The 24,666-nt window shown below is 34.8% G+C and overlaps 1 protein-coding gene across 1 annotated transcript; it reads left to right on the top strand.

Moving 5' to 3' along the window:
• Window positions 1-926: 926 nt before the first annotated feature.
• Window positions 927-24,666, top strand: LOC114177866 (probable cadmium/zinc-transporting ATPase HMA1, chloroplastic). Its single transcript, XM_028063452.1, has 13 exons — window positions 927-1,657; window positions 1,749-1,899; window positions 1,985-2,169; window positions 2,926-3,072; window positions 3,575-3,770; window positions 4,609-4,721; window positions 6,944-7,185; window positions 11,428-11,533; window positions 22,029-22,193; window positions 22,771-22,987; window positions 23,355-23,542; window positions 23,623-23,709; window positions 24,253-24,666. Exons 1-13 carry the CDS (start codon window positions 1,118-1,120, stop codon window positions 24,418-24,420), a joined length of 2,505 nt encoding a protein of 834 aa, XP_027919253.1. The 5' UTR covers window positions 927-1,117; the 3' UTR covers window positions 24,421-24,666.

Here is a 24,666-nt window from a genome sequence, read left to right as displayed (position 1 = left end):
AAAGACTTAGTTTGTTTCTTGTTTTTATAATTATAAAACGTCATATTGGTTTTTTGTTAATTACATTTAATTAGAATTATAGAAATACGGGTTTTGGTTTTACAAAAGTTGTTGATTGAATATTTTATTTTGATTGTTATTTAATATATACCAGGAACTATGAAAAGAAAAGAGTCTACTTATCCATGAATAAGTATTATTTGAATTTCACTTGTTAGCTCACGCTCAAATTTATCAATGAGTGAAATTTGTTTTCAAGGAAAAAATATTTGGGTTTTCATGATTTGCTATTTGATTAGAATCTGTTTTAGTCATCACTAATTTTTGGGTAAAATATGTTTTAGTTGTCACTAATTTTTGGATTAAATATGTTTTTATTCCGTAATTTTCGATAAAAGTTAGAATCAATATTTTCTCACAACTTTAGTCTAATTTAGTTCTTAAATTTTAAAAATGCATGAATTTAGTTATTTTAAAAGAAACTTATTAAATTTATTTAAAATTTTAAACGCATTTTATGATAATATTTGAGTTAAGATCGAAGTAAAAATGTGTTAAACAGTATAAATAATTCAAATACTATCATGAAATGTATTTAGATAAACTTTTGATTTAAAGGATTAAATTCACACATTACTAGAGATTAAATTGGTTAAAAAATTCAAAAAGACTAATTTCAAATTTTACGTACATATTTAACCCTTAATTTTTTGTTTGACATGACGATATTTCTGTCACAAAAAAATAAAATAAATTGAGGATGTAATTTGTGACGTTAAAAAAAGAAGATGCAAGTGATCAAAATTATAATTGAACTAAATGTAAAGGATAAATAAAACACTTTTTTTTTTTTTTAAACAATGGAAGGAGAGTATGGCATCGATTAACTAATAAAAGCAAGTGAATCTATTTACCAATCAGGACGACCCTACTAGCAGTGTAACCAAAGTCTGGGAATGAGCACATTATGTGGTGGGGATGGCATAACGACGAACTGAATGGTTCATTTCAATTTCACTCTATAGTGACCCAGATTGAAGAAGGACCAGACCATAACTAGAATCATTAGACTCTCTGATGATGGTCGGAAGCTCCTCTTAGAATTTTCTATCTCAAGATGGAAACGCTTCCTTACTCGATCCCCTCCACCAAATTGCACTCCCTTCATTTTTACACCGGTGCTTCACGAATTCGATCCTCCAGGCTCCCTTTTCGCCCTCCCCGATTTTCAATCAAACCTTTATATTCCCCCAAATTTTTCATTCTCCCTCGTCACAGCCTTCGCTGCGTCGCTGAATCCTCCGACAATCACCATCACAGCCACCACCACGACCATCACGGTCACCACCACGACCATCACCACCATCACGACCATCACGAACATCAAGGTCACCACCACCACCACCACCACCATCATCATCACCACTCGCACGGCATCGATGTTGCTAATCTCACTGGGCCCCAAAAGGCGGTTATCGCATTCGCCAAAGCCACCAGATGGACGGACCTGGCAGATATCCTGAGAGAGCACTTGCATCTGTGCTGTTTCTCCACCGCTTTATTTGTGGCTGCTGCCATTTGCCCTCATACCTTGCCCAAGCCACTCGTCAGGCCTTTTCAAAACTCTCTCATTTTCATCGCATTCCCTTTGGTTGGGGTACGAAACAATCTCTCCTTTCCCCCACTTACTTCTCATTTTCGCTCTATTCCCAGACTGTTTTTACACTCTGCATGTGTGTTCCTATCAGGTTTCTGCATCACTTGATGCTCTTATTGAGATCAGTAGTGGAAAAGTGAACATCCATGTGTTGATGGCAATGGCGGCCTTTGCGTCAATATTTATGGGAAACTCTTTGGAAGGAGGATTGCTTCTTGCCATGTTTAATCTGGCGCATATAGGTGAGCTAAATTTTGCTTCGGTAACCGAGTTTCAAGTTTCATGTTCTCCAAGAAGTTTGAATAACCTGTGTGATGGATCCTGCAGCCGAAGAGTATTTTACCAGCCGATCTATGGTTGATGTCAGAGAGTTGAAAGAAAATAATCCAGATTTTGCCCTTGTTCTGGATACCAAGGATGATAAACTCCCCAATACATTTGACTTGGCATACAAGAGGATTCCCGTGCATGATGTAACTGTAGGATCATATATTCTGGTTGGTGCCGGCGAGGTAATTTTTTGTAAATTTGTTTCCTCGTCATAATTTTCTTCAGAGCTTAGAAGGAGGTTAAACAGCGACTGATGTCTTGTGATTGTTTTTGATGTTTTCAACTGGATAACCATTTTTTACTGTGATCGTTAACTGATGTTCATAGTAATTCTTGGTGATTTGGATATAGTTAACCTTTGCATATATGATTTATTACCTTGCTGCATAATGAATTAATATTTATAATAAATAAACCATGATTCCAATTCTTTTTATAATGTCCTTAGAATAATTACTAATAGTATGAAAAATATTTATACGACCAAACTTATTTTGCCGCTTAATTTGATCCAGAGTACACCCAACTCTTCTGTAACAAAGTATGTCACCGGGTGCTGAAAATGTTACGGACCAAATATTTGAAAACTTGTTTAGAAAGACTGACTTAGAATCTTCTCACTTGCTTCAGTAGTTGTTTCAGTCAATTCTCTTGCAATATTATTTTGTATTAAAAATTTAAAAACACCCCTTTATCTTTCATCGTCTAAAGAGCATTCCTGGTCCTCATTTTCTGTCTCCTTTGAATGATGATTTTTCATTTTTCCCCTTCCCTCCCTCCTAAAGAGCAAAAGGAAAAATAATTAGTTTAAGTCAAACCTTAAGTATCTTCTAATAAACAACACAGACTCACACAAACTCATACATGCACGATTTGGAATTTCAAGTTTTATACAGCAGATTATTGTTGAAGTATAATGGGGATGGTGTTGTGATTAGTCTGTACCAGTAGATTGTGAAGTATTCCAAGGCAGTGCCACAATTACCATCGAGCACTTGACAGGGGAAGTGAAACCTTTGGAAGCCAAAGTTGGAGATAGAATTCCCGGCGGTGCAAGGAACTTAGATGGGAGGATAATTGTGAAGGTATGTTGAACTGTACATCAATCTCTAGGGATTTCAGCAATTTTTGTATATTCTACTAAATTTCAAAGTCTTGTGTTTATATTTTACACTGGAAAAAGTGCTAAAATATTGGTACTATTGGAAAAATAAATAAATGCAAGTCTCTTATTGGCTATATAGATAAAGCAAAAAAAGCGTGTAAGTGGGAATAACCCTCATGTATGCTAGTTTTGTGGGGATGATTTAGCGCCAAATCCACATTCTGAAAGTAACTAATTACAAGTATCACTTGTCATTAACCATACCTAGTTTTGAGAATATATTCATATTGATGAAGATTGAAAATTAGGGCAATGAGTCATGCTCACAGATATGCATGAACAAGTTACTACAGATTGTGGTACTAGTGTTTCTGTAATAGTTTGTCATGTTAAACACTTAAACTTCTAAGTGGGTTTTTGTCTTGTTTGAAGTGTGTTTTTGTTGGAAACTAACCTTATAATACAAAATTAATTGATTGCAGGTAACAAAAACTTGGAAGGAATCGACTCTCAGCAAAATTGTTCAGTTGACTGAAGAAGCACAGTCAAATAAACCTAAACTTCAAAGGTGGCTGGATGAATTTGGTGAACGATATAGCCAAGTTGTTGTGGTGCTATCCGTTGCAATTGCTGTTATTGGACCACTTTTATTTAAGTGGCCGTTCATTGGTACATCTGGTAATTTTTGAATTTTTTTACTCTAGTAGCACTGTTTGATATAGTTAATAAATTTAAAAATTTGATTACTGATTGTGTTTTTATCCTGTTGTGAGTTTTGCTTTGTTTTTTGTGTGGGTTTGTATGTCATTCACTCCTTTACTTCAATAATCATTTCATAGAAACTTGGAATTAAAGTAGCAATGATCAAGTTGCTTACGAATTAAAGTAGCAATGATCAAGTTGCTTACAAGTTACATTAATTACTAAAATCACAAAGGAAGAGGAGGAGAAAAAAAATACATAAATTACTAGAGAGATTCAGCAAATGCACAAAATATCTCACTACTTCCCAAAAGCCCACCATTTTTCAATTCATTTCTACACCTTCTCACTCTTCTTCCTCAGATTTATCCCACCTTAGTTACTTCATTAATTACTCCCCTTTTTTCTTCTAATTGATATTGTGCTAGCTACTCAGGTTGTTAACAGCCTCTTTTATCTCTTTCTCTGTTGCGAGGATAGGCACTCCAATTACCTTTCCCACTTTGTCCCTCATTTCAAACACATGCAATCCTCCCTTCAACTTAGAACCAGCTTTATTATGGGGGTAGCACTTGTTTCTTTGTCTTTTATGGACTTGGGCAAGGCATGCGTCGTGGTTTAACAAGTGGTACTGAAGTCTCCTATTTATTAATGTTATGCTACAGTAATTATCACCAATTTAAAAAGTTCTCAATTCTCATGTTTTCTACTACCCTTTTGTGACAAGGATTTAGTATCCAAAAAATATGTTGTTGCATATCTATATATGATGTAACTTCCGTAATTCATTTTATTTAGTGTCTGATTGATGTAGCTTGCAGAGGTTCAATTTACAGAGCGTTAGGGCTTATGGTGGCAGCATCACCTTGTGCCTTGGCTGTGGCTCCATTGGCGTATGCTATAGCAATCAGTTCTTGTGCCAAGAAGGTACCAATTATCTACTCGATTATATAAATTCATGTCAAAATATATTTAAAAATTTAACATCATATAAGAAATTAGAGGTGTAACAGGTCTTCATCGACCTTGAATCCAATCAACTCAATCCAATCCAGTTTATATTTCAATAGATTGGGTTGGGTTGGGTCATTGTTTGATCTAGGTTTATTTTGGTTGATCCAATAAAATTATAATTGGGATATGTGGTGGGTTAATGAGTTTGAAACCCAATTAATTCAACCTATCTCAATATACGTATAAGAAGAGGGCTATAGGAATTCATTCTTTCTTGCACTCTCTCTTAATGGTTAAAATTTATTCGAAACTACACAGAAGAGAAAATCATTGAATTAGATCTAAGTCTCACTTTTTTGTAATTTCCAATAAATTTTAATCTATGAAAGAGAGTGAGTAAAAAATAAAAGAGTGTGTTTCTAGTATTTCTATACTTACAACATTAATAATTATTCTAATTCTGTTAGTCTGTATATTTGCATAACCCTACTCTACACAACTATTGATCAGTTTTGTCAAATTGTCCGAGACTTGAAGTATCAAACTGTCCATATTCATCTTTATTATGTACATAAACTAATTATTAAGGTTATTTGCGACATGTATTGTGCCATTGGCCGCATGTATTTTGAATGTTCTGACTTTGAATATATTTTGCTTGTGATGGTATTGGATTTGGAGAGGTAGACTTGTATTTTAATTTAGACTGTGCAATGTTTTTATTTAGAATAATTTTAACTTATTAGACACTTTCTGTATTTTATTTATTTATTTAGAATATATTATTATTATTTTAAACAGTCAATTTAATTACCCAACTCAAACTCAAACCAACTTGACAAAGTTCAAGTTGCTTTGGTTTGGGTTGCTTAACAAAAAACAGAAATCAAAAGACCCAACCCAACCCAATTATGTTTCATTGGATTAGTCTTGCATTAGACCAAACTCAACCCATGTCAAGCCACTTACACCCGTATATAAAATTGATCTTTAATTATGAAGTATTTGCACTGTCAGTGTGATTTTATGGCTTTCAATTTTGTATTCACCAATATATTTTGAAGATTCATAATCCTGCATTTTTTTTTTAAATCCTATGCTCAATATTTATAATTTCCTAAATTAGTGGGATCCTTGAGTTTGAGCCTTAATCCAAAAATCAAAGATGTTATTAAGAGTTAGTCCATTTCTGGTATACCTGAATTGCAACATTCCATGCACAGAGCTTTGAGCGTGATAGGATGTTTTGGAAAACCACTTTAATTGTAGTTACCCTTTAGCTTGCCATAATTTCTGTTTTAGTGGGGTGTGTTGAAATCTACATCATCCAGAGATACGACTTGAATAGAATATATAACACTTGGATAATCCTCACTTTACAAGGTAGTATTAGAGTTTATCCTTGATCTATTGTTGAGTTTCTTGCATTAGCTCTAGCCCATGGCCATGACCTGATGAGATGTGTTGAAAACTCATCTTAATTGTGCTAAGTCTCTTTGGAACACTTCTATTGTGCTAAGTCTGAGGGGGTGTGCTTAGTCCGCGTTGACAAAACATATGATATGACCATTGTAATCCTTGTAAAGCTTAAGCAATCCTGATCGTGTATGTACATTTTATGGGATTGAGTTATATCCTAAGCCAAATTTTAAGACCTTCTTGTGACTACCGTTGTGAAATCTTAATCATTATTGGCATCTAAATTTCTATTTACCCATTTTGAGAAAGATGAAGGAGCTTTCATTAATTTTCATGCAAAGAACTAGCTTCTAAAGCTTTGTATGTCAATTATTGTATATATGGAGTAGTGTTTTTTTTTTCAGTGCCAATCTCCACAGCCACATTATTCTAAGTAATCATGTAAGCCCTAAACATGATCATAAAACTTGATCTGACTTGTGAATTGTGAATTGTGATTGAAGAAAAACTAAGCCATGAACAAGTTTGATTTGTTCTATATTAAGGAAAAACTTACTTTTACGGCTTGATTAAATACTCTTGATGATGTCTGTCAATAATAAGGTGAATTGAATGGAAGCATTTCATTACACAGTTTAAGTCCTTTGGATTGTTTATTTGTTGGTTTGAGAGGAGTAGAAAGTTGATCAATTATTCCAAAATTAAGTATGGAATTTATTTTTATTTTTATTTTATTTTTCTTTTATGGAGGGTGTGACAGTTACCACAATTTGCAGGGAATACTACTCAAAGGTGGACATGTTCTCGATGCTCTAGCTTCTTGTCATACTATTGCATTTGACAAAACAGGGACGTTGACAACTGGTGGACTTGTATTCAAGGCAATTGAACCGATTTATGGTCATCATGTTAGAAACAATGAATCAAAATTTTCTTCCTGTTGCATTCCCACCTGTGAAAAAGAAGCTCTTGCGGTTGCTGCAGCTATGGAAAAGGGTACTACACATCCTATTGGAAGGTAACATTTTGAATAGACTATTTTTTTTTTGGTTTAAATACACATTTGGTCTCTATTTTTGTCAAAATTATTTAATTTGGTCCCTATTTTCGTTGTTTGTTCAATTTGGTCCTCATTTTGGTTAAATCGCATTCAATTGAGTCCTTTTGACAAATGGAGTTAAAATTTTTAACGGCACAGTGACACGATGTAACTGTTTGGGTTACGTGTCAAATTTTTGAATACATGATGACACACGTTGGCACAGTGTCTCGTTACAAAAAATTGGGGAAAAAAGGTTGAATAACGTAAAAAGGTAAACATGGTAAAGTGAAACAAAATTAAAACGTTTCAATTGAGGGTTTACTGCAACGAGAAGCGAGAAGTGTCGTTGAGTGAAGAACTAAAATTGTGCATTGGAGAGGTCGAGAGCATTCGAGAGGTGGAGAGATAGGAAAAATTTAGGGTTGGTGAAAAAGGGGAAAATTAGGGTTTTTGGGTGCATCATTGAAGATAACGTGGTTGAAGATAACATCAGTTAGGGTTTGCGATTGAAGCTTCGACATTGCGCTTGGAGGTTGTCATTCGAGATTGGTTGCCCCCAACTATTACAGCAAGAGGAGGAAGATGAATGGTGACGAGACATACCTCTCAAACGCGAATTTCGAATCACCAACTGGATTGTGCACAAGATTCTTGCTGGCCACAGTTTTGCTTCAAACCTCTCAAACCCTAATTTTTTTCCCCAAATCAATTTCACAAACTTTTAAACCCACAACGACCATAAAATTTCACTGTGCCAACGTCATTGCCAAAAAATTGACACGTAACCCAAACAGTTACACTGTGTCACTGTGTCGTTAAAATTTTTAACTCCGTTTGTCAAAAGGACTCGATTGAATGCGATTTTACCAAAATGAGGACCAAATTGAACAAACAACGAAAATATGGACCACATTGAATAATTTTGACAAAAATAAGGACCAAATGTGTATTTAAGCCTTTTTTTTTTTAAATTATAAGCTCTCCTTTTACTAGCAACAATTGTGGTTCGTGTAGTTCTCTTGGAATTGAATTTTATTCGGTTAATGAAAATAGTTGAATTGGAATATAATATATGAAAGCATAAACTAACTAGTTTATGGCCCAAATACCACAACGGTACACTAACACTGCCTCTCAAGCTAGAGCATATAGATTATATGCCTCAAGCTTGTTACACATAAACATAATTCAGGAGTCCCTAATAGACCTAGTGAAAATATTAGCTAGTTGTTCAATAGAACTAGTGTACATTACTAGCAAAAAGAACTTTTTCTGTAATAAATGACAATTCACTTCAGTATGTTTGCTCCTCATGAAAAATTGGACTATGATAGAAAATTTCTATCAAATACAGTATATTATGCAGTAAGAGGCAATACAAAAGGAAAAGAACTAAGCTCCCAACCGAAGAAACCCTTTGAGCTCCAATTACAATTCAAATAAAACTGTATCTTCAATATTCCTTTATTTTCTTATATGATATATTCCACTAACTTTTCTCTCCTGTAGCTAACTCCTCCTTCCCATTATGCTTATTATCTAAGGTGAGAATTAAGATCCTGGGTATTTGGGCCATTGGATATACATCTTAATAGGCTTCTTCATATTACTGCTTGAGATCCGTAGTACTTGGATTACAATCAGATTGGAAGTAATATGAAAAGCAATCTGATTATCAGAAAACTTCATTTGAGAGAACTCAACAAATTTTAGTTTATGAATAAATTGCTTTATCCAAATAAGTCCGTAGGTGATCAAGGCCATAGCCTGATACTTAACTTTAACACTAGATCTAGCTTCAATCTCTTGCTCCTTACTTTTCCAATATACAATATTACCTCCTACATGAACACAATATGTTGGGGTGGAATGACAGACATCTATTCTGATCAGCATCTGAGTAGTTGACCCTACATTTATGAATAAAATGAACCTTGTCCAAGAGATCATTTGAATAGTTGTATGAGTAGTTGCATCCTAATGACTATTTAAAGAGAAGGAATTCCACTGAAGCAACACGAGAAATATCTGGACTTGTAATAGTAGTATAACTTAGCCTACCAACTAGCCTGTGATATATTCCCAAATTAGTCAACGACTTCCCCTAACTAAGATGAAGTTTAAATATTGGTTATTGTGGTGCAATGGCGTTGTGGAGCCACAAGAAATGCCATTATGACCACCTTGCACATCACAGGTTCTGTGCCATAGATTGGGCATAAAAGAGGTGGCAAGGTTTCAACTCTTCGCAAACTCAGAGTACATCACGGATCAGGTGGGCATCTATGGTTTGCCCTTTTTATTGATCAAAATGGCAAAAAGGGTCTATTTGGGTTTGTAGGTCTCCGGGACAAAATTAGAGAGATGGAATTGGGCCTTGTGGATCTCCTCCTCCACTGTCGGTCATGTTTGAATTAGTAAACACTTAAAATCTCACTGACCCTTTAAAAATAAGTCAGCAGTAAGTGTTTTGCTTGTGTTTATTTTCTCCTGTTTATTTATTATATTCTATTGTTTTTTACTTGGGTTTCCTTAGTTCAATTGGCCTAACACTGCAGAAAATTATTAAGTGGTTTTGGATTACCGCATGTCTATGGTCCCAATCAATGTTTCTATAGCACATTCAAAATTATCAATTTATGAGAAATAATTAATAACACTTGATTATGTACTACACAGAATTGTAGGACTACAGTGATCCAGTGACACTTAAGTAAAGTTTCGACACTAACCTTTTGTTCCATGCTCCCCAATCTTTTGGCAATCAACATCGTTTAAATTTCTTTCCTTTCCTCCGAAGCTTAATCGTCACATGTTCCTTGCACTCAAAACTCAAAAGAAAAGCTATTCCGCACCACCCACCATTTTCCAGAAACACCTCTAATTTTATAACTAATTTCTTTAATGTTTTACCCCTCAACAACTATTGCGGCTTTTGCCATCTCCCTGCAGATTAACAACACTGTTTGCAGTCTGACATGCAAGTTTCTTGAAGTATCTCCAAGACACACTTCCTTTGAGAAACGACACTTCAATATTGGACCAATTCAATTTCCAAAAAGTATCGAAGTAAGCTCTTGCTCTAAAGTTGATGGAACAAATGTTTCTTCAATTTTTCAGAACCATTCTGATCATGTCCTATTATGATCACCAACATAAGTTACTAGATAGAGCGTCTTGAATAACAATAGGCATTGGAGCAAGAAGTGAGTGAGTGTGAATAATTTGGGTAGCTATACGATCTCTGCAATGATAAATCTGTACGGTTTTGTATCAGTAAAAGGTGTTGTGTTGAGTGATAAGAAAAGAAAGTGTTTTCAAGGTAAGGTATAATTAAAGGGTTGGCTGTGGTTTGTTTGTACCTTGTAAGTTGTCCCACGAGGTCTCTTGATTGGAATCATTAGCTTTGACTTAAGTTGAATTTAATACTTTGAGCAAAGAAGCTTTAGAAAGCAGTCCTTTTCGCTACCCTTTTAAGAATACATAATGTATGTAATGTAGGTGGAAGTTACCTTAAGTATAAGTAAATTACTTCTAACCATTATAGTCAAAATCAAGATTTTACTCATAAAATTGAAAGGTCGTATGATTTTACACATTATTTCCGATTTAGATCCCAAGCATGATTGTGGCCCAGCCAAATCGTTAAAATCGTCGTTGCACCACTTATTCACCTTCTTGGGTGAATAAATTCAGTTCAAATAAAACCTGAACCTAATTAAAAGTTAATGTAATTAATATTCACCTTATTATGCACGTTTCAGTCACAACACCAACCAGTTAAAAATTAATGTAATTAAAATTCACCTTTATTCAACTTCACCACCTATTCACTCTAGTAAATGCAGATTCAATTAAAACAAAATACAAACCCAATTAAAAATTAAGGATGTTTTTTGTTGCACCCTTCACCTTCCTTGTGGAATGGGTTTCAATTAAAATGAAACCCAATTAAGATCTATGATCTATGATCTATGATCCTAACCACAGTCTCAATTTTAACTATCTTGTTTGTAACCTACAATAGCTTGGGATTCATATATATCTATAACTAACTCATTAAATGCTGATCTCTTTTAATCAGATTCTCCACAAAACAATTCAATTCTTTGAATGTTCAGTTTTGCCATCTTAAATGTAACAGTGAAGCATGATATTAAACTAATAATCACTTTTCTGTCCTTATGCATTTTTTTTTTTGTGTAAAATAAATTGCAGGGCTGTGGTTGACCATAGTGAAGGCAAAGACCTCCCATCTATTTCCGTAGAAAGTTTTGAATACTTTCCTGGCAGAGGCCTTACTGCTACTGTTAACAACATTGAGGTATGTTGTTATTTAACTGGATACTTAAATAGTGTGTTGCTTAACTGGATACTTAAATATTCATTTTGCATGACAAAGTGAGATTTTGAAGCAGACATGACCATGTATTTTTAGTATCTCAAGCTCATATTGCATACATTTGTCATAGAGATCTCCCATTTGGGTTTCATTATTTTGCAATGATTTCCTTTTATATATATATATATATATATATATATATATATATATATATATATATATATATATATTAGCGGAAACAGAAGTGTTGCACGCTTGTGTCTGCATTTTGATCATGATCTTATTTTTTTGGGAGTTAAAAATTTAATGTTTATATTAATGTTAGTTTTATATATAACAGACAAGGTGTCCTTACATGAGTGAAACATACTGGTGTCCTTACATGAATGAAAAATGAAATGTTAAAATATTAAGAGGGAGATGAAAGGTTGAATAAAAGGCAGATAAGTGAAGTCCTATAGTGTGAGGTTACGTTTATAAAAATTTGTGTCTGCATTTTGATCATGCTATCTTATTTTATTTTTTTGGGAGTTAAAAGTTTAATGTTTATATTAATTTTAGTTATATATATAACAGACAAGGTGTCCTTAAATGAAGGAAACATACCGATGTCCTTACATAAATGAAAAATGAAAAATGAAAAGTTAAAATATTAAGAGGGAGATGAAAGGTTGAATAAAAGGCAGAGAAGTGAAGTCCTATTGTGTAAGGTTACGTTTATAAAAGTTATTAGTTAAGAATGTGGACAACAATTTCTGAAATATTTATGGAATAAGAAGATGTTACTTTTAAGGCAGTTTTGTGGATGTGACAGTTTCTTGGAGCACTCGAAATATAAATATTTGTAACATTAATATATATTGAAGGGTAAACCAAGATAATAAAATGTGTACACTAAATGGAATATCCTAATTAATCTTTTGGTACTCACTGCCCATAAAATAATATAAATACTCTTATATTGAGGTAACTAAATTAATCTTTTCAATTAGAAACTTTTTAATAAGATAGTTTTTACTTATTTTCTCTTTTAGGCTCTTTCAAAATTAAAGGTGGTCAATGTGAAGTTATTGGTGAGCAAAATATCAATTGAAAATTTTCTAATTTTTATTTATTTGGTGTAGCTTACTTTCTAAGTTTATTTTACTCATGTTAATGAGAAGATTTTTCTCTAACTTTATTCTATTGGAATTTAATAGACTAATTTGCATCTAAATTTATATATTTGAACGTATGTTTTACTTTTTTAATCAAAAAAGAAAAAAAAAAGTACCTATTTTTTTAATTACTTTGAATGCCCATAAATATCTGGAAGTGTTTTTTAAACGCATGAATAGTTGTCAAAGAGGGTACCCAGAGGTTCGAGGGAGTGCTTGAGGGCGTTTTCTACATGGGGAGCTGGTAGTGAGTAGCTATTACCCATACCTGTTGCCATACCAATTATTGGTTTGGGAGTTAGCTGGTTAGAGTGCGTAGGGCAAAGGTTTAGCCTCGGAGAAAGTGCAGAAATAGGGATCACAATTGGATTCAAACTCTGATTAGCACCAACAAAATTATGCACAATGAAGAGATGAATTAGTTGCTAAAACTAGTTCGGGTTTGGGTATTTTAGTGCACAGCTCACTGCAAGCCCTCATATTTAATTACTTAAGTATATAATAAGCTTAGTGCTTATAAATTAAGTTTGCTGGAAATTACACACAGTAAAGTGAATGGGTAATAATGGTCTGCACAACTTTTTGGCAGTCTCTGCAAGTTCTAATACGTCCTTAAAAAATCTTTAGGATATGGATTTATAGAGTTAGCACTGCTGTTTAATAATTTGATATGAATCAATGTGAAGTAAACTATCAAATTTGAAATTGCCACGTTTCTAGAGTGCTTTTACTTCATTATGTAGGTTATTGTTATTATAGGGTATTGATTACCGTGGCTTCACTCCAATCAAGCATGATTTTGTCACCCATTATATATAAAAGATCTTGGTGGTTGACTCTAATTCTTCCTGAAGTAGTATAATCCAAGAATTGTAACGTGATTTCTTGAAGTATGCAATATGTATTAGATAAAACAAACTTAATGAGCACTTAACATGTTGGAACTCCTATGAATCACATGCCGAGTTTTTACTTAGTTAGGGAGAGTCGATCTATAACTCAAAGATATAGGAAAAGTTTGATTTATGTTACAAAATTGGCAAGTGTACTAAATCGTACAAGTAATAAAGTGGATAAGTCCAAATATCATTTTCCCAACAGACTCACGTTGCTTAGAAAAATAATTATTAACTAATTAAATTTATGAAATTAAAATATATGGTAAATATTTCATTAGGGTTGGATTTCATGCATCAAATCAATATGAAAACACTAACAATATATTTCTAATTTCTGATTCTAGCATTCACACCACTATGTAACAAGCCCTAATGTTTTAGTGACAAGTTTAATAAGAACCCTAATGTGTTAGACCTTTCCTTATTAAAAGTATTAAGCCTTAAGTTTGGATGTTAAGCATGACCAATGATGTACTCTATGTCTAGATGCACAATCAATTAGTTGTTTATTCTAGTCTAGGTTCTAATATCATGTCCAATGATTAGATATGGAAAAGTGTGAAGATACATTGAATAGCAGAAATCACAAAGAATTAAGATATATTACGTCCAACCACTGTATATAGAGTAGTTGGTTACTCTCTTATGCATTCTGAACACTATAAAAAGAATAATGTTGAATGCCTCCAACATCAAGAAGGAGTCTCCACAAAAGAATCAAGTTCCCTCTCTCCCTAAAAAGGGAGGTTTATTCCCTTAAAGGGATGTTGATTTTTAACTTTGTAGAGCCTTCTATTTAAAGACTGTCAGAACTGGACTGGGCTTGGAATTTGTTCTTGAATTTGTAATTGAAGTAACCAACTCTATTGGTAATTGATTATGTTGATGACTTCTTAAATCTCTGAGATTTTCACTTATGTGCAAAATATAAACCAAATGCTTATCATTTCCACTTTATTAAATAAAAACTTAATTATCCAATAAAAGATAAAATACTTATCTTTTATAAAATTATTTAATAAACCCTTAATTATTTAAAAAGATAATAATAAAAACACCAGTAAAAGATAAAAAATTAACATAATAAAAATATGATAATGACAATTATCAATTTAGAAACTAAATTATCTCACAAGTCTTCCTTTAGGATATTTGGATGCAATAATCCACATTCTGAAATGTATTAAGGGGAGCTCCAAGGAAGGTGTCTTAGATGAAGGCAAAGGTTGTACTTATTACTCACCAAGGATATTTCGTGAGGTTTGTTTCTATTATTTGTATTTTTATTGGTGATAACCTGGATGCAAACACTTGAAATTAAAGAGAAGAAGATTTTAGAGTGAATTTGAGAGTGTGTGTTCTCTCCTCTTAGGTTTCAATATTTATGGTGCATGAGATACAATGGATGAGAGGAAAGAGGAGAATTCTAGAAGATGCTCCTAGGAACTAGAACTAAAGCATGCTCCTAGGAACTAGGACTAAAGCATGCTCCTAGGAGCTAGGACTAAAGCATGCTCCTAGGAAAATTAATCTCCTTTAAGACTATTTATTCTAACATTCCCCCTCAAGCTGGAGCATACAAATTGGATGTGCCAAACTTGGAACATATAAATTCAATCCTAGGACCTCTCAAGGATTTTGTTAATACATCTGCAAGTTGTTCATTTGATCCTACAAATTCTGTGCAAATTTCTTTGGTCATCAATTTTTCTCGAATAAAGTGACAATCAATTTCAATATGTTTGGTCCTTTCATGGAACATTGGATTAGAAACGATGTGGAGAGCAACTTGACTATCACAATACATCTTCATTGGTTGAATGTTGCAAAAACCTATTTCTTGTAGAAATTGTTTAACCCATATAAGTTCACATGTTAGGGATGTCATTGCTCTATACTCTGCTTCAGCGGATGATCGTGCAACAACATTTTGCTTTTTACTTTTCCACGAGACTATATTTCCTCCAAGAAAAACACAATATACCGTGGTAGAACATTTATCCATAGGAGAACCAGCCCAATCAACATCACAATATCCAAAAACTTGAGTATTCCCTTTATCCTCATAAAGTAGTCCTTGTCCTGGAGCTTTTTTAAGATACCTTAGAATACGAATGACAGTATTCCAATGATCGATAAACGGATTCTGCATGAATTGACTCATGTTGAGAATAAAGAAAATAGGGATTGAGATTAATATCCCTTGTGTATAAACCACACATAGGGTAATTTATTTATAATAGAGAGAGGTACAAGTAAAAAGAGTAACTGAAAATAAAAAGATTAAATAGAAGATATTGTTTGATATTGTGGTTATCAATATCTAACAATATCTTAATAATATCAAACTATATCTAACACTCCCCCTCAAGCTGGAGCATACAAATCGTATGTGCCAAGCTTGTTACAAATATAATCAATTCTAGGCCCTCGTAAAGACTTCATAAAAATATCTGCTAACTGACCACTTGAGTTAACAAACTCAGTCTTGATGTCTCCAGTCATAACCTTTTCCCGAACGAAATGACAATCAATCTCAATGTGTTTGGTCCTCTCATGAAAGACATGATTAGAGCTAATATGAAGGGCAGTCTGATTGTCACACACAAGTCTCATTTGAGTAATATCTCCAAATTGTAACTCTTGAAGCAATTGCTTGAGCCAAACAAGTTCACAGGCAGCTGAGGCCATAGCTCTATTCTGCTTCTGCACTGGATCTTGCTACAATACTCTGTTTCTTACTTTTCCACGAGATCAAGCTACCACCAATGGAGACACAATACCCAGATGTAGATATTCTATCAGAAGGAGATCCTGCCCAATCAGCATCTGAATAGCAAACAAATCTTGTATGGTTATTAGAACCATATAACAATCCTTTTCCAGGAGATTTTTTAATATACTTCAAGATGCGAATGACTGCATTCCAATGATCTTCACATGGAGAATTAAGAAATTGCCTTACCACACTGACTGCAAAGGAAATGTCAGGACGAGTAACAGTAAGATAATTCAATTTCCCAACCAATCGTCTATACTGCTCAAGATCAGATATAGGCTCCCCCTGATTTGGTAGAAGTTTAGTATTGGGATCCATGGGTGTATCAACAGACTTTGAACTCATCAACCCAGTTTCCTCTAGAATATCCATGGCATACTTTCTTTGAGATATAACAATACCATCATTGGACTGTGCCACCTCAATACCCAAGAAATATTTGAGTTTGCCAAGATCTTTGGTCTGAAAATGGTGACAAATATGTTGTTTCAACTGAGAGATGCCATGGTTGTTACTCCCTGAAAGAACGATGTCATCAACATATACTATCAAGTAAACACATCCAACACTCGAGTGTTAATAAAAGACAGAATGATCTGCTTCACACCGAGTCATACCAAATTGTTGAACAACATTGCTAAACTTTCCAAACCAAGCCCGAGGAGATTGTTTTAGGCCATATAGGGATTTGCGAAGACGACATACCATCCCAGAAGACTCCCCCTGAGCAAGAAATCCAGGAGGTTGCTCCATATAGATTTCTTCTTGCAAATCACCATTGAGGAAATCATTTTTAACATCTAGTTGATAAAGAGGCCATTGTTGAAGAGCAGCCATGGCGATAAATAAACGAACAGAAGCCATCTTTGCCACGGGGGAAAAAGTATCTCCATAATCCAACCCAAAAATTTGAGTATAACCTTTGGCTACAAGACGAGCTTTGAGGCGATCAATAGTACCATCAGGTCCAACTTTGATAGCAAACACCCACCTACAACCAACAACAGATTTCCCAGACGGCAACGGGACCCAAGTTCCACTATTATGAAGAGCACTTAATTCATCTGCCATGGCCTGACGCCAACCAGGATGGGCTAAAGCGTCACGGACAGTTTTTGGAATGGTCACAGAAGAAAGAGAGGAAAGACATGTATAAAAAGGTAATGACAAGCGATGATAACTCAAAGCAATATAATGGGGAGAGGGATTACGGGTAGAACGCATACCTTTTCGGAGGGCAATGGGAAGGTCAGACTCAGGTGTCAAAGTCGAAGGAGACAGAGTAGTTGCACTGGAGTGGAGTCACATGGTGGTGGTTGTGATCGATTACGGCGACTATAAACTTGAAGAGGTGGTGGAGGAGCAAGTGACTGTGGAGCAGGTGACTGTAGAGCAGGAACCGAGGGTGAAGAAGACACAGTAAGAGGGTCACAAACAATAGGAACATTAAAGGTATTAGAAGAGTTGTCAGGATTGGATGGAGTCAGAGGTGAAGAGTGACTCTTAAAATAAAGGGAGAACTCATTAAAGGTGACATCTGCAGACACAAAATAACGGTTAAGAAAAGGAGAAAAATATTTGTATCCTCTTTGTGATCTTGTAAACCCTAAGAAAACACACTTATGTGATCTAGGAGAAAGCTTGTCAAGACCAGGACTAAAATTATGAACAAAACATGTAGACCCGAAAACTCTTAAAGGTAAGGGATGAAGAGGTTCATGAGGGAATAAAATGGAGTGAGGTATGTTATTCTTTAAAACCGAAGAAGGCATACGATTAATGAGATAACAGGCAGTAAGAATGGCATCACCCCAGAAATGTTTAGGAACCTCGCCATGAATTAAAAGAGTGCGAGTGGTTTCCATAAGATGTCTATTTTTACGTTCAGCTACACCATTTTGTTGAGGGGTATAAGCACAAGAAGTTTGATGCAGAATGCCGTGAGAAGCCATAAATTGTTTGAAAGAATGAGAAAGATATTCACGACCATTATCACTACGCAAAACTCTAATAGAAACACCAAACTGAGTTTTAATTTCATTAAAAAGAGATTGAAAGATATGAAATAATTCTAAACGATGTTTCATTAAAAATAACCAAGTGCATCTGGAGTAATCATCAATGAAAGTAACAAAGTATTGAAAACCTAAAGTAGACTTAACGCGGCTAGGACCCCAAATGTCAGAGTGAACCAAGGCAAAAGGGGACGAAGCATCACGTGACACTACGAGGAAAAGAAGTACGAGTATGCTTGCCTAATTAACACGACTCACAATCCAAACAAGACAACTTGGACAAGGCAGGGACAAGCTGTTGTAACTTGGCAAGGCTTGGATGACCTAACTGAGCATGAATAAGAGAGGGAGACTCCATAACTGCACCAATGTGTGTAGAGGGACGGAGATGATAAAGACCATGAGACTCATATCCTGTGCCAATCACCTGTTTCGAACTCCGGTCCTGTAAACAGACAGAATTGTTGGTAAAAGAAACAACACAAGGACCAGGAGAAGAAGATTGAGTTAGACCAACAAAAGATGTACCTGTGTGAGCAACAGATGCAGTGGAACTAGAAAACTGTTGATCCTTATACCATTTGAGAATTTGTTGTGCATAACAAGTATATCGGATGAAACATAAGAGATTTCAGAACTGAAAGAGGCAGCGGAAGATGCCATGGAGGAACTGGAAGAGACGCGGCTTCAAATGGCGTGTGAGGGACGATCAAAACTGTATGGTCGCCGGTCGGAACTAACACTCCGGCGACGACGACTCGGCAGCGACGGTGGTGGCGACTCCGGCAGTGGCTCCGGTAACAGCTCCGGCGCCGGCGGCTCCGGTGGCAGCAGCGACGGTGGCGGCAGAGACGGAGGCAGCGATAGTGGAAAAAAAAAAAACCTTAAGCTCTAGATACCATGTTGAGAATAAAGAAAATAGGGATTGAGATTAATCTCCTTTGTGTATAAACCACACATAGGGTAATCTATTTATAATAGAGAGAGGTACAAGTAAAAAGAGTAACTGAAAATAAAAGGATTAAATAGAAGATATTGTTTGATATTGTGGTTATCAATATCTAACAATATCTTAATAATATCAAACTATATCTAACAACTCACAACACCAACTGCAAAGGATAAATCTGGTATGGTAATAGTAAGATAAATAAGTTTTCCAACGAGTCTTTTGTACCTTTCTGGATTAGAGAAAGCTTCTCCCTATTCTGCCATTAATTTCTGATTTGGATCCATGGGACAATCCACTGGTTTACAGTCGATCATACATGTCTCTTTAAGGATGTCAAGAGCATATTTCCTTTGAGAAATTACAACTCCTTCCTTTGACTGGGCTACTTCCATAACTTCGGAAAAATTAAATGGAAAAAATTACTTGTCTTGGTCTGCATCTGTGGAACTTTGGTTCCTTGGTCAAGGGTTTCATGATCATTTGGAAGAAGATGGAAGCTCAGTGCCACAAGATCAAATTCAGCAATGGAAGAAAACTGATTTTCAGCTTTGTGCCCTACTTTGGCAATCAGTAGAGCCTAATATTTTGAGTACGCTTAGGGCATTTAAAACATGTCATTCTTTTTGGAAGAAGGCCCAAAATATATTCGCAAATGATATCCAACGGCTCTTCTTTAAAGCAATCTGACAATGATATGGTAACTTTTATGGCTGAAGCTCAATCTGCTGTTGAGGAATTAAAGGTGTTCTTAGAAGTGAACTCATTAGAAGAAATAAAAGGAAAGTTGGATAAGTTTTACATGGTTATGATTCTTCGAGAAATGAATCTCCTTTAAGACTATTTATTCTAACACAAACAATGGATTTAGATATGAGCATATGATTTATCTAATAAGACCCAATAACTCATGGAATTCATTCTTAAAAGCTATGGAGGGAGAATAAAAGACTTAGATAATCCGCTAAATATCCCATACTATTTGATCATAATATTGAAGTCCCGATGTGGGATGTAGACCCTTCATAATACTGAAGTCCCTCCTATCATAGCATCATTCCCAACAGTTGAGTATCACTGACTCACTCTACGGTGCTGCATGCAGTGATATTTCACTTAACTTTCTGGTTTGTAGGAATCCTTTACCATTTAGAATTATCTGCAAGCAACATTTTTCGAAACATTGACGACCAGCTCTGCTACCTAATAAGCAGTTAAGCCACTTGAGAATTGCCTGAGTACTTCCATGGACTCTAAAGTTGCTATCCACTTCAGTTTGGGTTTGAAATCAAGGCATTTTCTTTTATGCGTAGGTATGTAGACAATTAGTATAATCTAAACTCTTTTCATTGTCATCCCTGGGTAGAAAGGAGCATCGTTCTGCTTTGTATAAACTGAAAACTATTAATCTGCTCTTGTAAAAAGTGGGAACTGTTGGCGAGATCTTTCTCCTTTTGTTTATTTTCAATCAAGAAATAAGCTTATTATTTCTTGAGTTTCTTGAATGAGGTAAAGTAACTTACAATCAAGGATTACAGCTTCATTATTGGGAGGGAGTCCATTTCTAAGCTTAGGCACATGCTGCATCAATTTGTGCAAAATGAAAGATATTCTTCTTGATGATGGAGGTGCCAATGGGAAAGTCCTTTGAGAAAATATTTAATGCAGCATGGGGCTGAGTGGGTGAATATTGCAATCCATGAAACCAGAAAATGACTGTGAAGTGTTTTCGAAAATAAAAAGCCTGACCCATTGAGTCTTGTGAATCCTATCTAGAAAAATTAAGAAACCATGAGATACCTAGGAGAACAAACCTTTTTGTAAAATTATGTTTACCAATAAATAGTGAAGTTGCATAGATTATTTGAACTGAACCCGGAAGCATTAACTTGGGGCAAAATATAAAATGGGCAGAGGACAATAATTCCATATTAATTTGAACCAACCAATATGCTCCATATTTTGTAAGATTTGGGCTAAAACCATAAAACTGTTGTAATATGCCTCTTTACTAGTGTCTAGTAACCATGTAAAGGGTATATTGGTGATTTGACAGCAAAAGCAATAAAAAATTCGATATGGAATATTATTTCCAATGCAACAGGGTGCAGTGGTAAGCTTTTTCATAAACAATTGTAGGAGAAGAAAATAAAGAAAAATGAAATGAATTTCCCATATGCTAAAATTAGCATGTATATCAAACTATTTTACAGATGTTTTTTCATTTTAATTTATCAAAAAGTTGATTTTATGTGTGGAAGCTATAATTTTAGCTTACGAGAGAAACTTATTTCACTTTTTCATTTACTTAAGTTTTACAGAGAAGCTTATTATTGAAACAAAAGCTTAATGTTGGTTTTTTAGAAATATATTAATTCATGCTCAGAATTCCCATTCATGCAGATAAAAAGACAACTTCCTGTTCTTACATGATAAACTTCATACCTTAATACAAACATTTCTTTCCATCCAACATGGATGTAGAAAACGAGGAATTGATTCTGATTCCCGTTTATAAAAAATGTAAATGTCTTAGAAAAAATTGGTCCCTTTGAAGACTATTCATTGAATAATTGAAATGCTTGAGCAACTGGCTGAGCCATATCTTTTTTCTCATATAGTTTATTTGTGAAAAAACAAGTAAAATGACTCAATTTTTTGTTTTTGTTTTATTATAGTCAGGAATTGAAGGTGCCAAACTATTAAAAGCATCACTTGGGTCTGTAGATTTCATCACTTCATTTTGTCAATCTGAAGATGAGTCAGAAAAGATCAAGGAAGCGGTTAATACATCTTCTTATGGAAGTGAATATGTTCATGCTGCCCTTTCAGTTAATCAGAAGGTGGTATACTGTAATCTACTCATCTTTTTTTCTGGGAAAGAAGGGATGATGCTTTAAGCTTTTTCATAGATCTCTCCAGCTGGAGAAGCGGACAGCTTACCCAAATCTTTGAGCCTCTCTGGCCGTTTACACCCCCTTCATTAAGTAAAAGGCTAAATATATTTTTGGTCCTTCAACTTTTGGTAAAAATTGGGATTAGTGCTTTTTGGAAACTTTGAACTAATTTAGTCCCTCAACTATGTACATGTGTGGATTTAGTTCTTTTAGTAAGATTTTATTAAGTTTATTTGATGTTTCAAACATATTTCATTATAGTATTTTAGTTTGTTACACCGTTTGACATATTTTCGCTTCAATGTTAGCTGAAAAACGCGTTTGAAACGTCAAATAAATTTAAAAAAAAATATTTAAAGGCCTAAATACACATATTTTTAAAGATGAGGGACTAAATTAATTCAAGGTTTTCAAGATGGACTAATTCTAATTTTCGCTAGAAGTTGAGGGACCAAAAATATATTTAACCTTTAAGTAAAACACATTATCCACCGCAACCTAACTGACTGGTCACTTGATGCAGGTAACATTGATTCATTTAGAGGATAGGCCGCGTCCTGGTGTTTCTAATGTTATTCAAGAATTGCAAGATGAAGCACAGTTTCGTGTGATGATGTTAACCGGAGATCATGAGTCTAGTGCTAGGAGAGTTGCAAGTGCTGTGGGCATCAATGAGTTTCATTGCAACCTGAAGCCTGAAGATAAGCTGAGTCATGTGAAGGATACCTCAAGAGATATGGGTAAGTTCCTCGATAACCATTTTTGTGGATTGTCTTCTGTAATGCGTACTTATGGTTATTATTATTATTTTTGGGTACTTGCACACCAATGGTTCCTTTCCAATAGAAGTTTTTTTGGTCCCCGCTTGTAGCTTCAACTATACAAGTAAATTGTGCAGAGCTGAAGCTTAAAATATTACCTTTACATGCTTCACTTTCAAGTCTCGTTTTATGGTACCTTTGTTGTTCAGTTATGAGACTCATCATTTTTTTTTCAAAAGAGAGTATTTTCTTAAATAGGTTCCTACATAATATTTAAATTGAGTTGCTTGGATGTCTTTTACACATATGTTTTGGTCTCTTACGCCATTTTGTTTATACCTGACAGGGGGAGGCCTAATTATGGTGGGTGAAGGCATCAATGATGCCCCAGCACTAGCTGCAGCAACTGTTGGGATAGTTCTTGCTCACCGTGCGAGTGCAACAGCCATAGCTGTTGCAGATGTATTGTTGCTTAGAGAAAACATTTCTGCAGTGCCATTTTGTATTGCCAAGTCTCGGCAGACAACTTCACTGGTAGTTTTATAGATGTAGTTACTATACATTATTTCATTAGCTCTTGGATGCTGTTGACTTATATCTGAATGTACGTGCAGATTAAACAAAATGTAGCTCTGGCATTGACGTCCATAGTTATAGCTTCCCTTCCATCAGTTTTGGGATTTCTGCCACTGTGGTTAACGGTATGAAAATTCAATTTATATTATCTTTCTGCTATTCTGCTGTAGAACGTTTGTAGGCCTTGGTGGCACTATGTCCTGATGTTTCGAATGACTTGAACAAGCATTTTTTTATCTGGTTGCGGTAACAAATCTCTGAAATCACGATTATTTTAGTAAAGATTGTCACTGGGTATGGCCATACCAATATCACTTGGTTGAGGCAACTCCCCACCCTTGGCGTTATTGTAAATCGAATTTAGTAGGTGCTACCTCTATAATTAAAGTATACTCGGCTTAACTTATTGTTGTGATTGTTTAGATTGTCGTTCCCTGCCAGGGAGTGTAGGTTGGTTTTCCAGTGAGAGAAGCATCTCAATTGTATCTTTTGAACTAAAAATAGTTTTGGAGTTTTCAAACGGAAAGACAAGCATAGGCTTCATTTCTTTGAATTATAGCATCTCTCAGAATATGTTCTTTATGGTTTGAATGGTCCCACTACCTTAATTGCATGATTTTCTTCGTTGATTGTCTATATAATCATGTCTCTTGTTTATGCATATGCAGGTTCTTTTACATGAAGGTGGAACCTTGCTTGTGTGTCTCAATTCCGTACGTGCTCTGAATGAGCCATCTTGGTCCTGGAAGCATGATATCTTACATTTGATTAGCCAGATTAAATCTAGTCTTCTGTCTATCACAGGCTCAAACAGTACCATAACGGCGAATTTGTAACGTAGTGTTGTAGCTTATTGCATATTTTTAGTGTATTAAAAAAGTGTCAATATCGCTTTTCTTGTATATCTTTTTCATCTCAGCAAAATTGAACAATGCCTCTGTTTGAGGTTAGTTTCGCTTTCTTTAGTCCTCCTTTTCCCATTCAAATGGAATAAAATTTAAGGGAGAAATGTGCATATACATTTCGCAGTCATAAAATAAATATTGACATGAAATATCGACGGAAAGAACATTTTACTACTA

Source organism: Vigna unguiculata, chromosome 3, assembly GCF_004118075.2.
Source record: "Vigna unguiculata cultivar IT97K-499-35 chromosome 3, ASM411807v1, whole genome shotgun sequence".
Lineage (NCBI taxonomy): Eukaryota > Viridiplantae > Streptophyta > Magnoliopsida > Fabales > Fabaceae > Vigna > Vigna unguiculata.
Note: the sequence above shows the minus strand (reverse complement) of the source record. Positions and strands in the feature narration are given on the sequence as shown.

What these genes read in the sequence shown, in the direction of transcription:
- LOC114177866 (XM_028063452.1), top strand. Translation starts at nt 1,118, where the DNA reads ATGGAAACGCTTCCTTACTCGATCCCCTCCACCAAATTGCACTCCCTT. An exon ending in GTTTAATCTGGCGCATATAG is followed by an intron (nt 1,900 to 1,984) that starts GTGAGCTAAATT and finishes TGGATCCTGCAG; the next exon opens with CCGAAGAGTATTTTACCAGC. An exon ending in TTCTGGTTGGTGCCGGCGAG is followed by an intron (nt 2,170 to 2,925) that starts GTAATTTTTTGT and finishes TGTTGTGATTAG; the next exon opens with TCTGTACCAGTAGATTGTGA.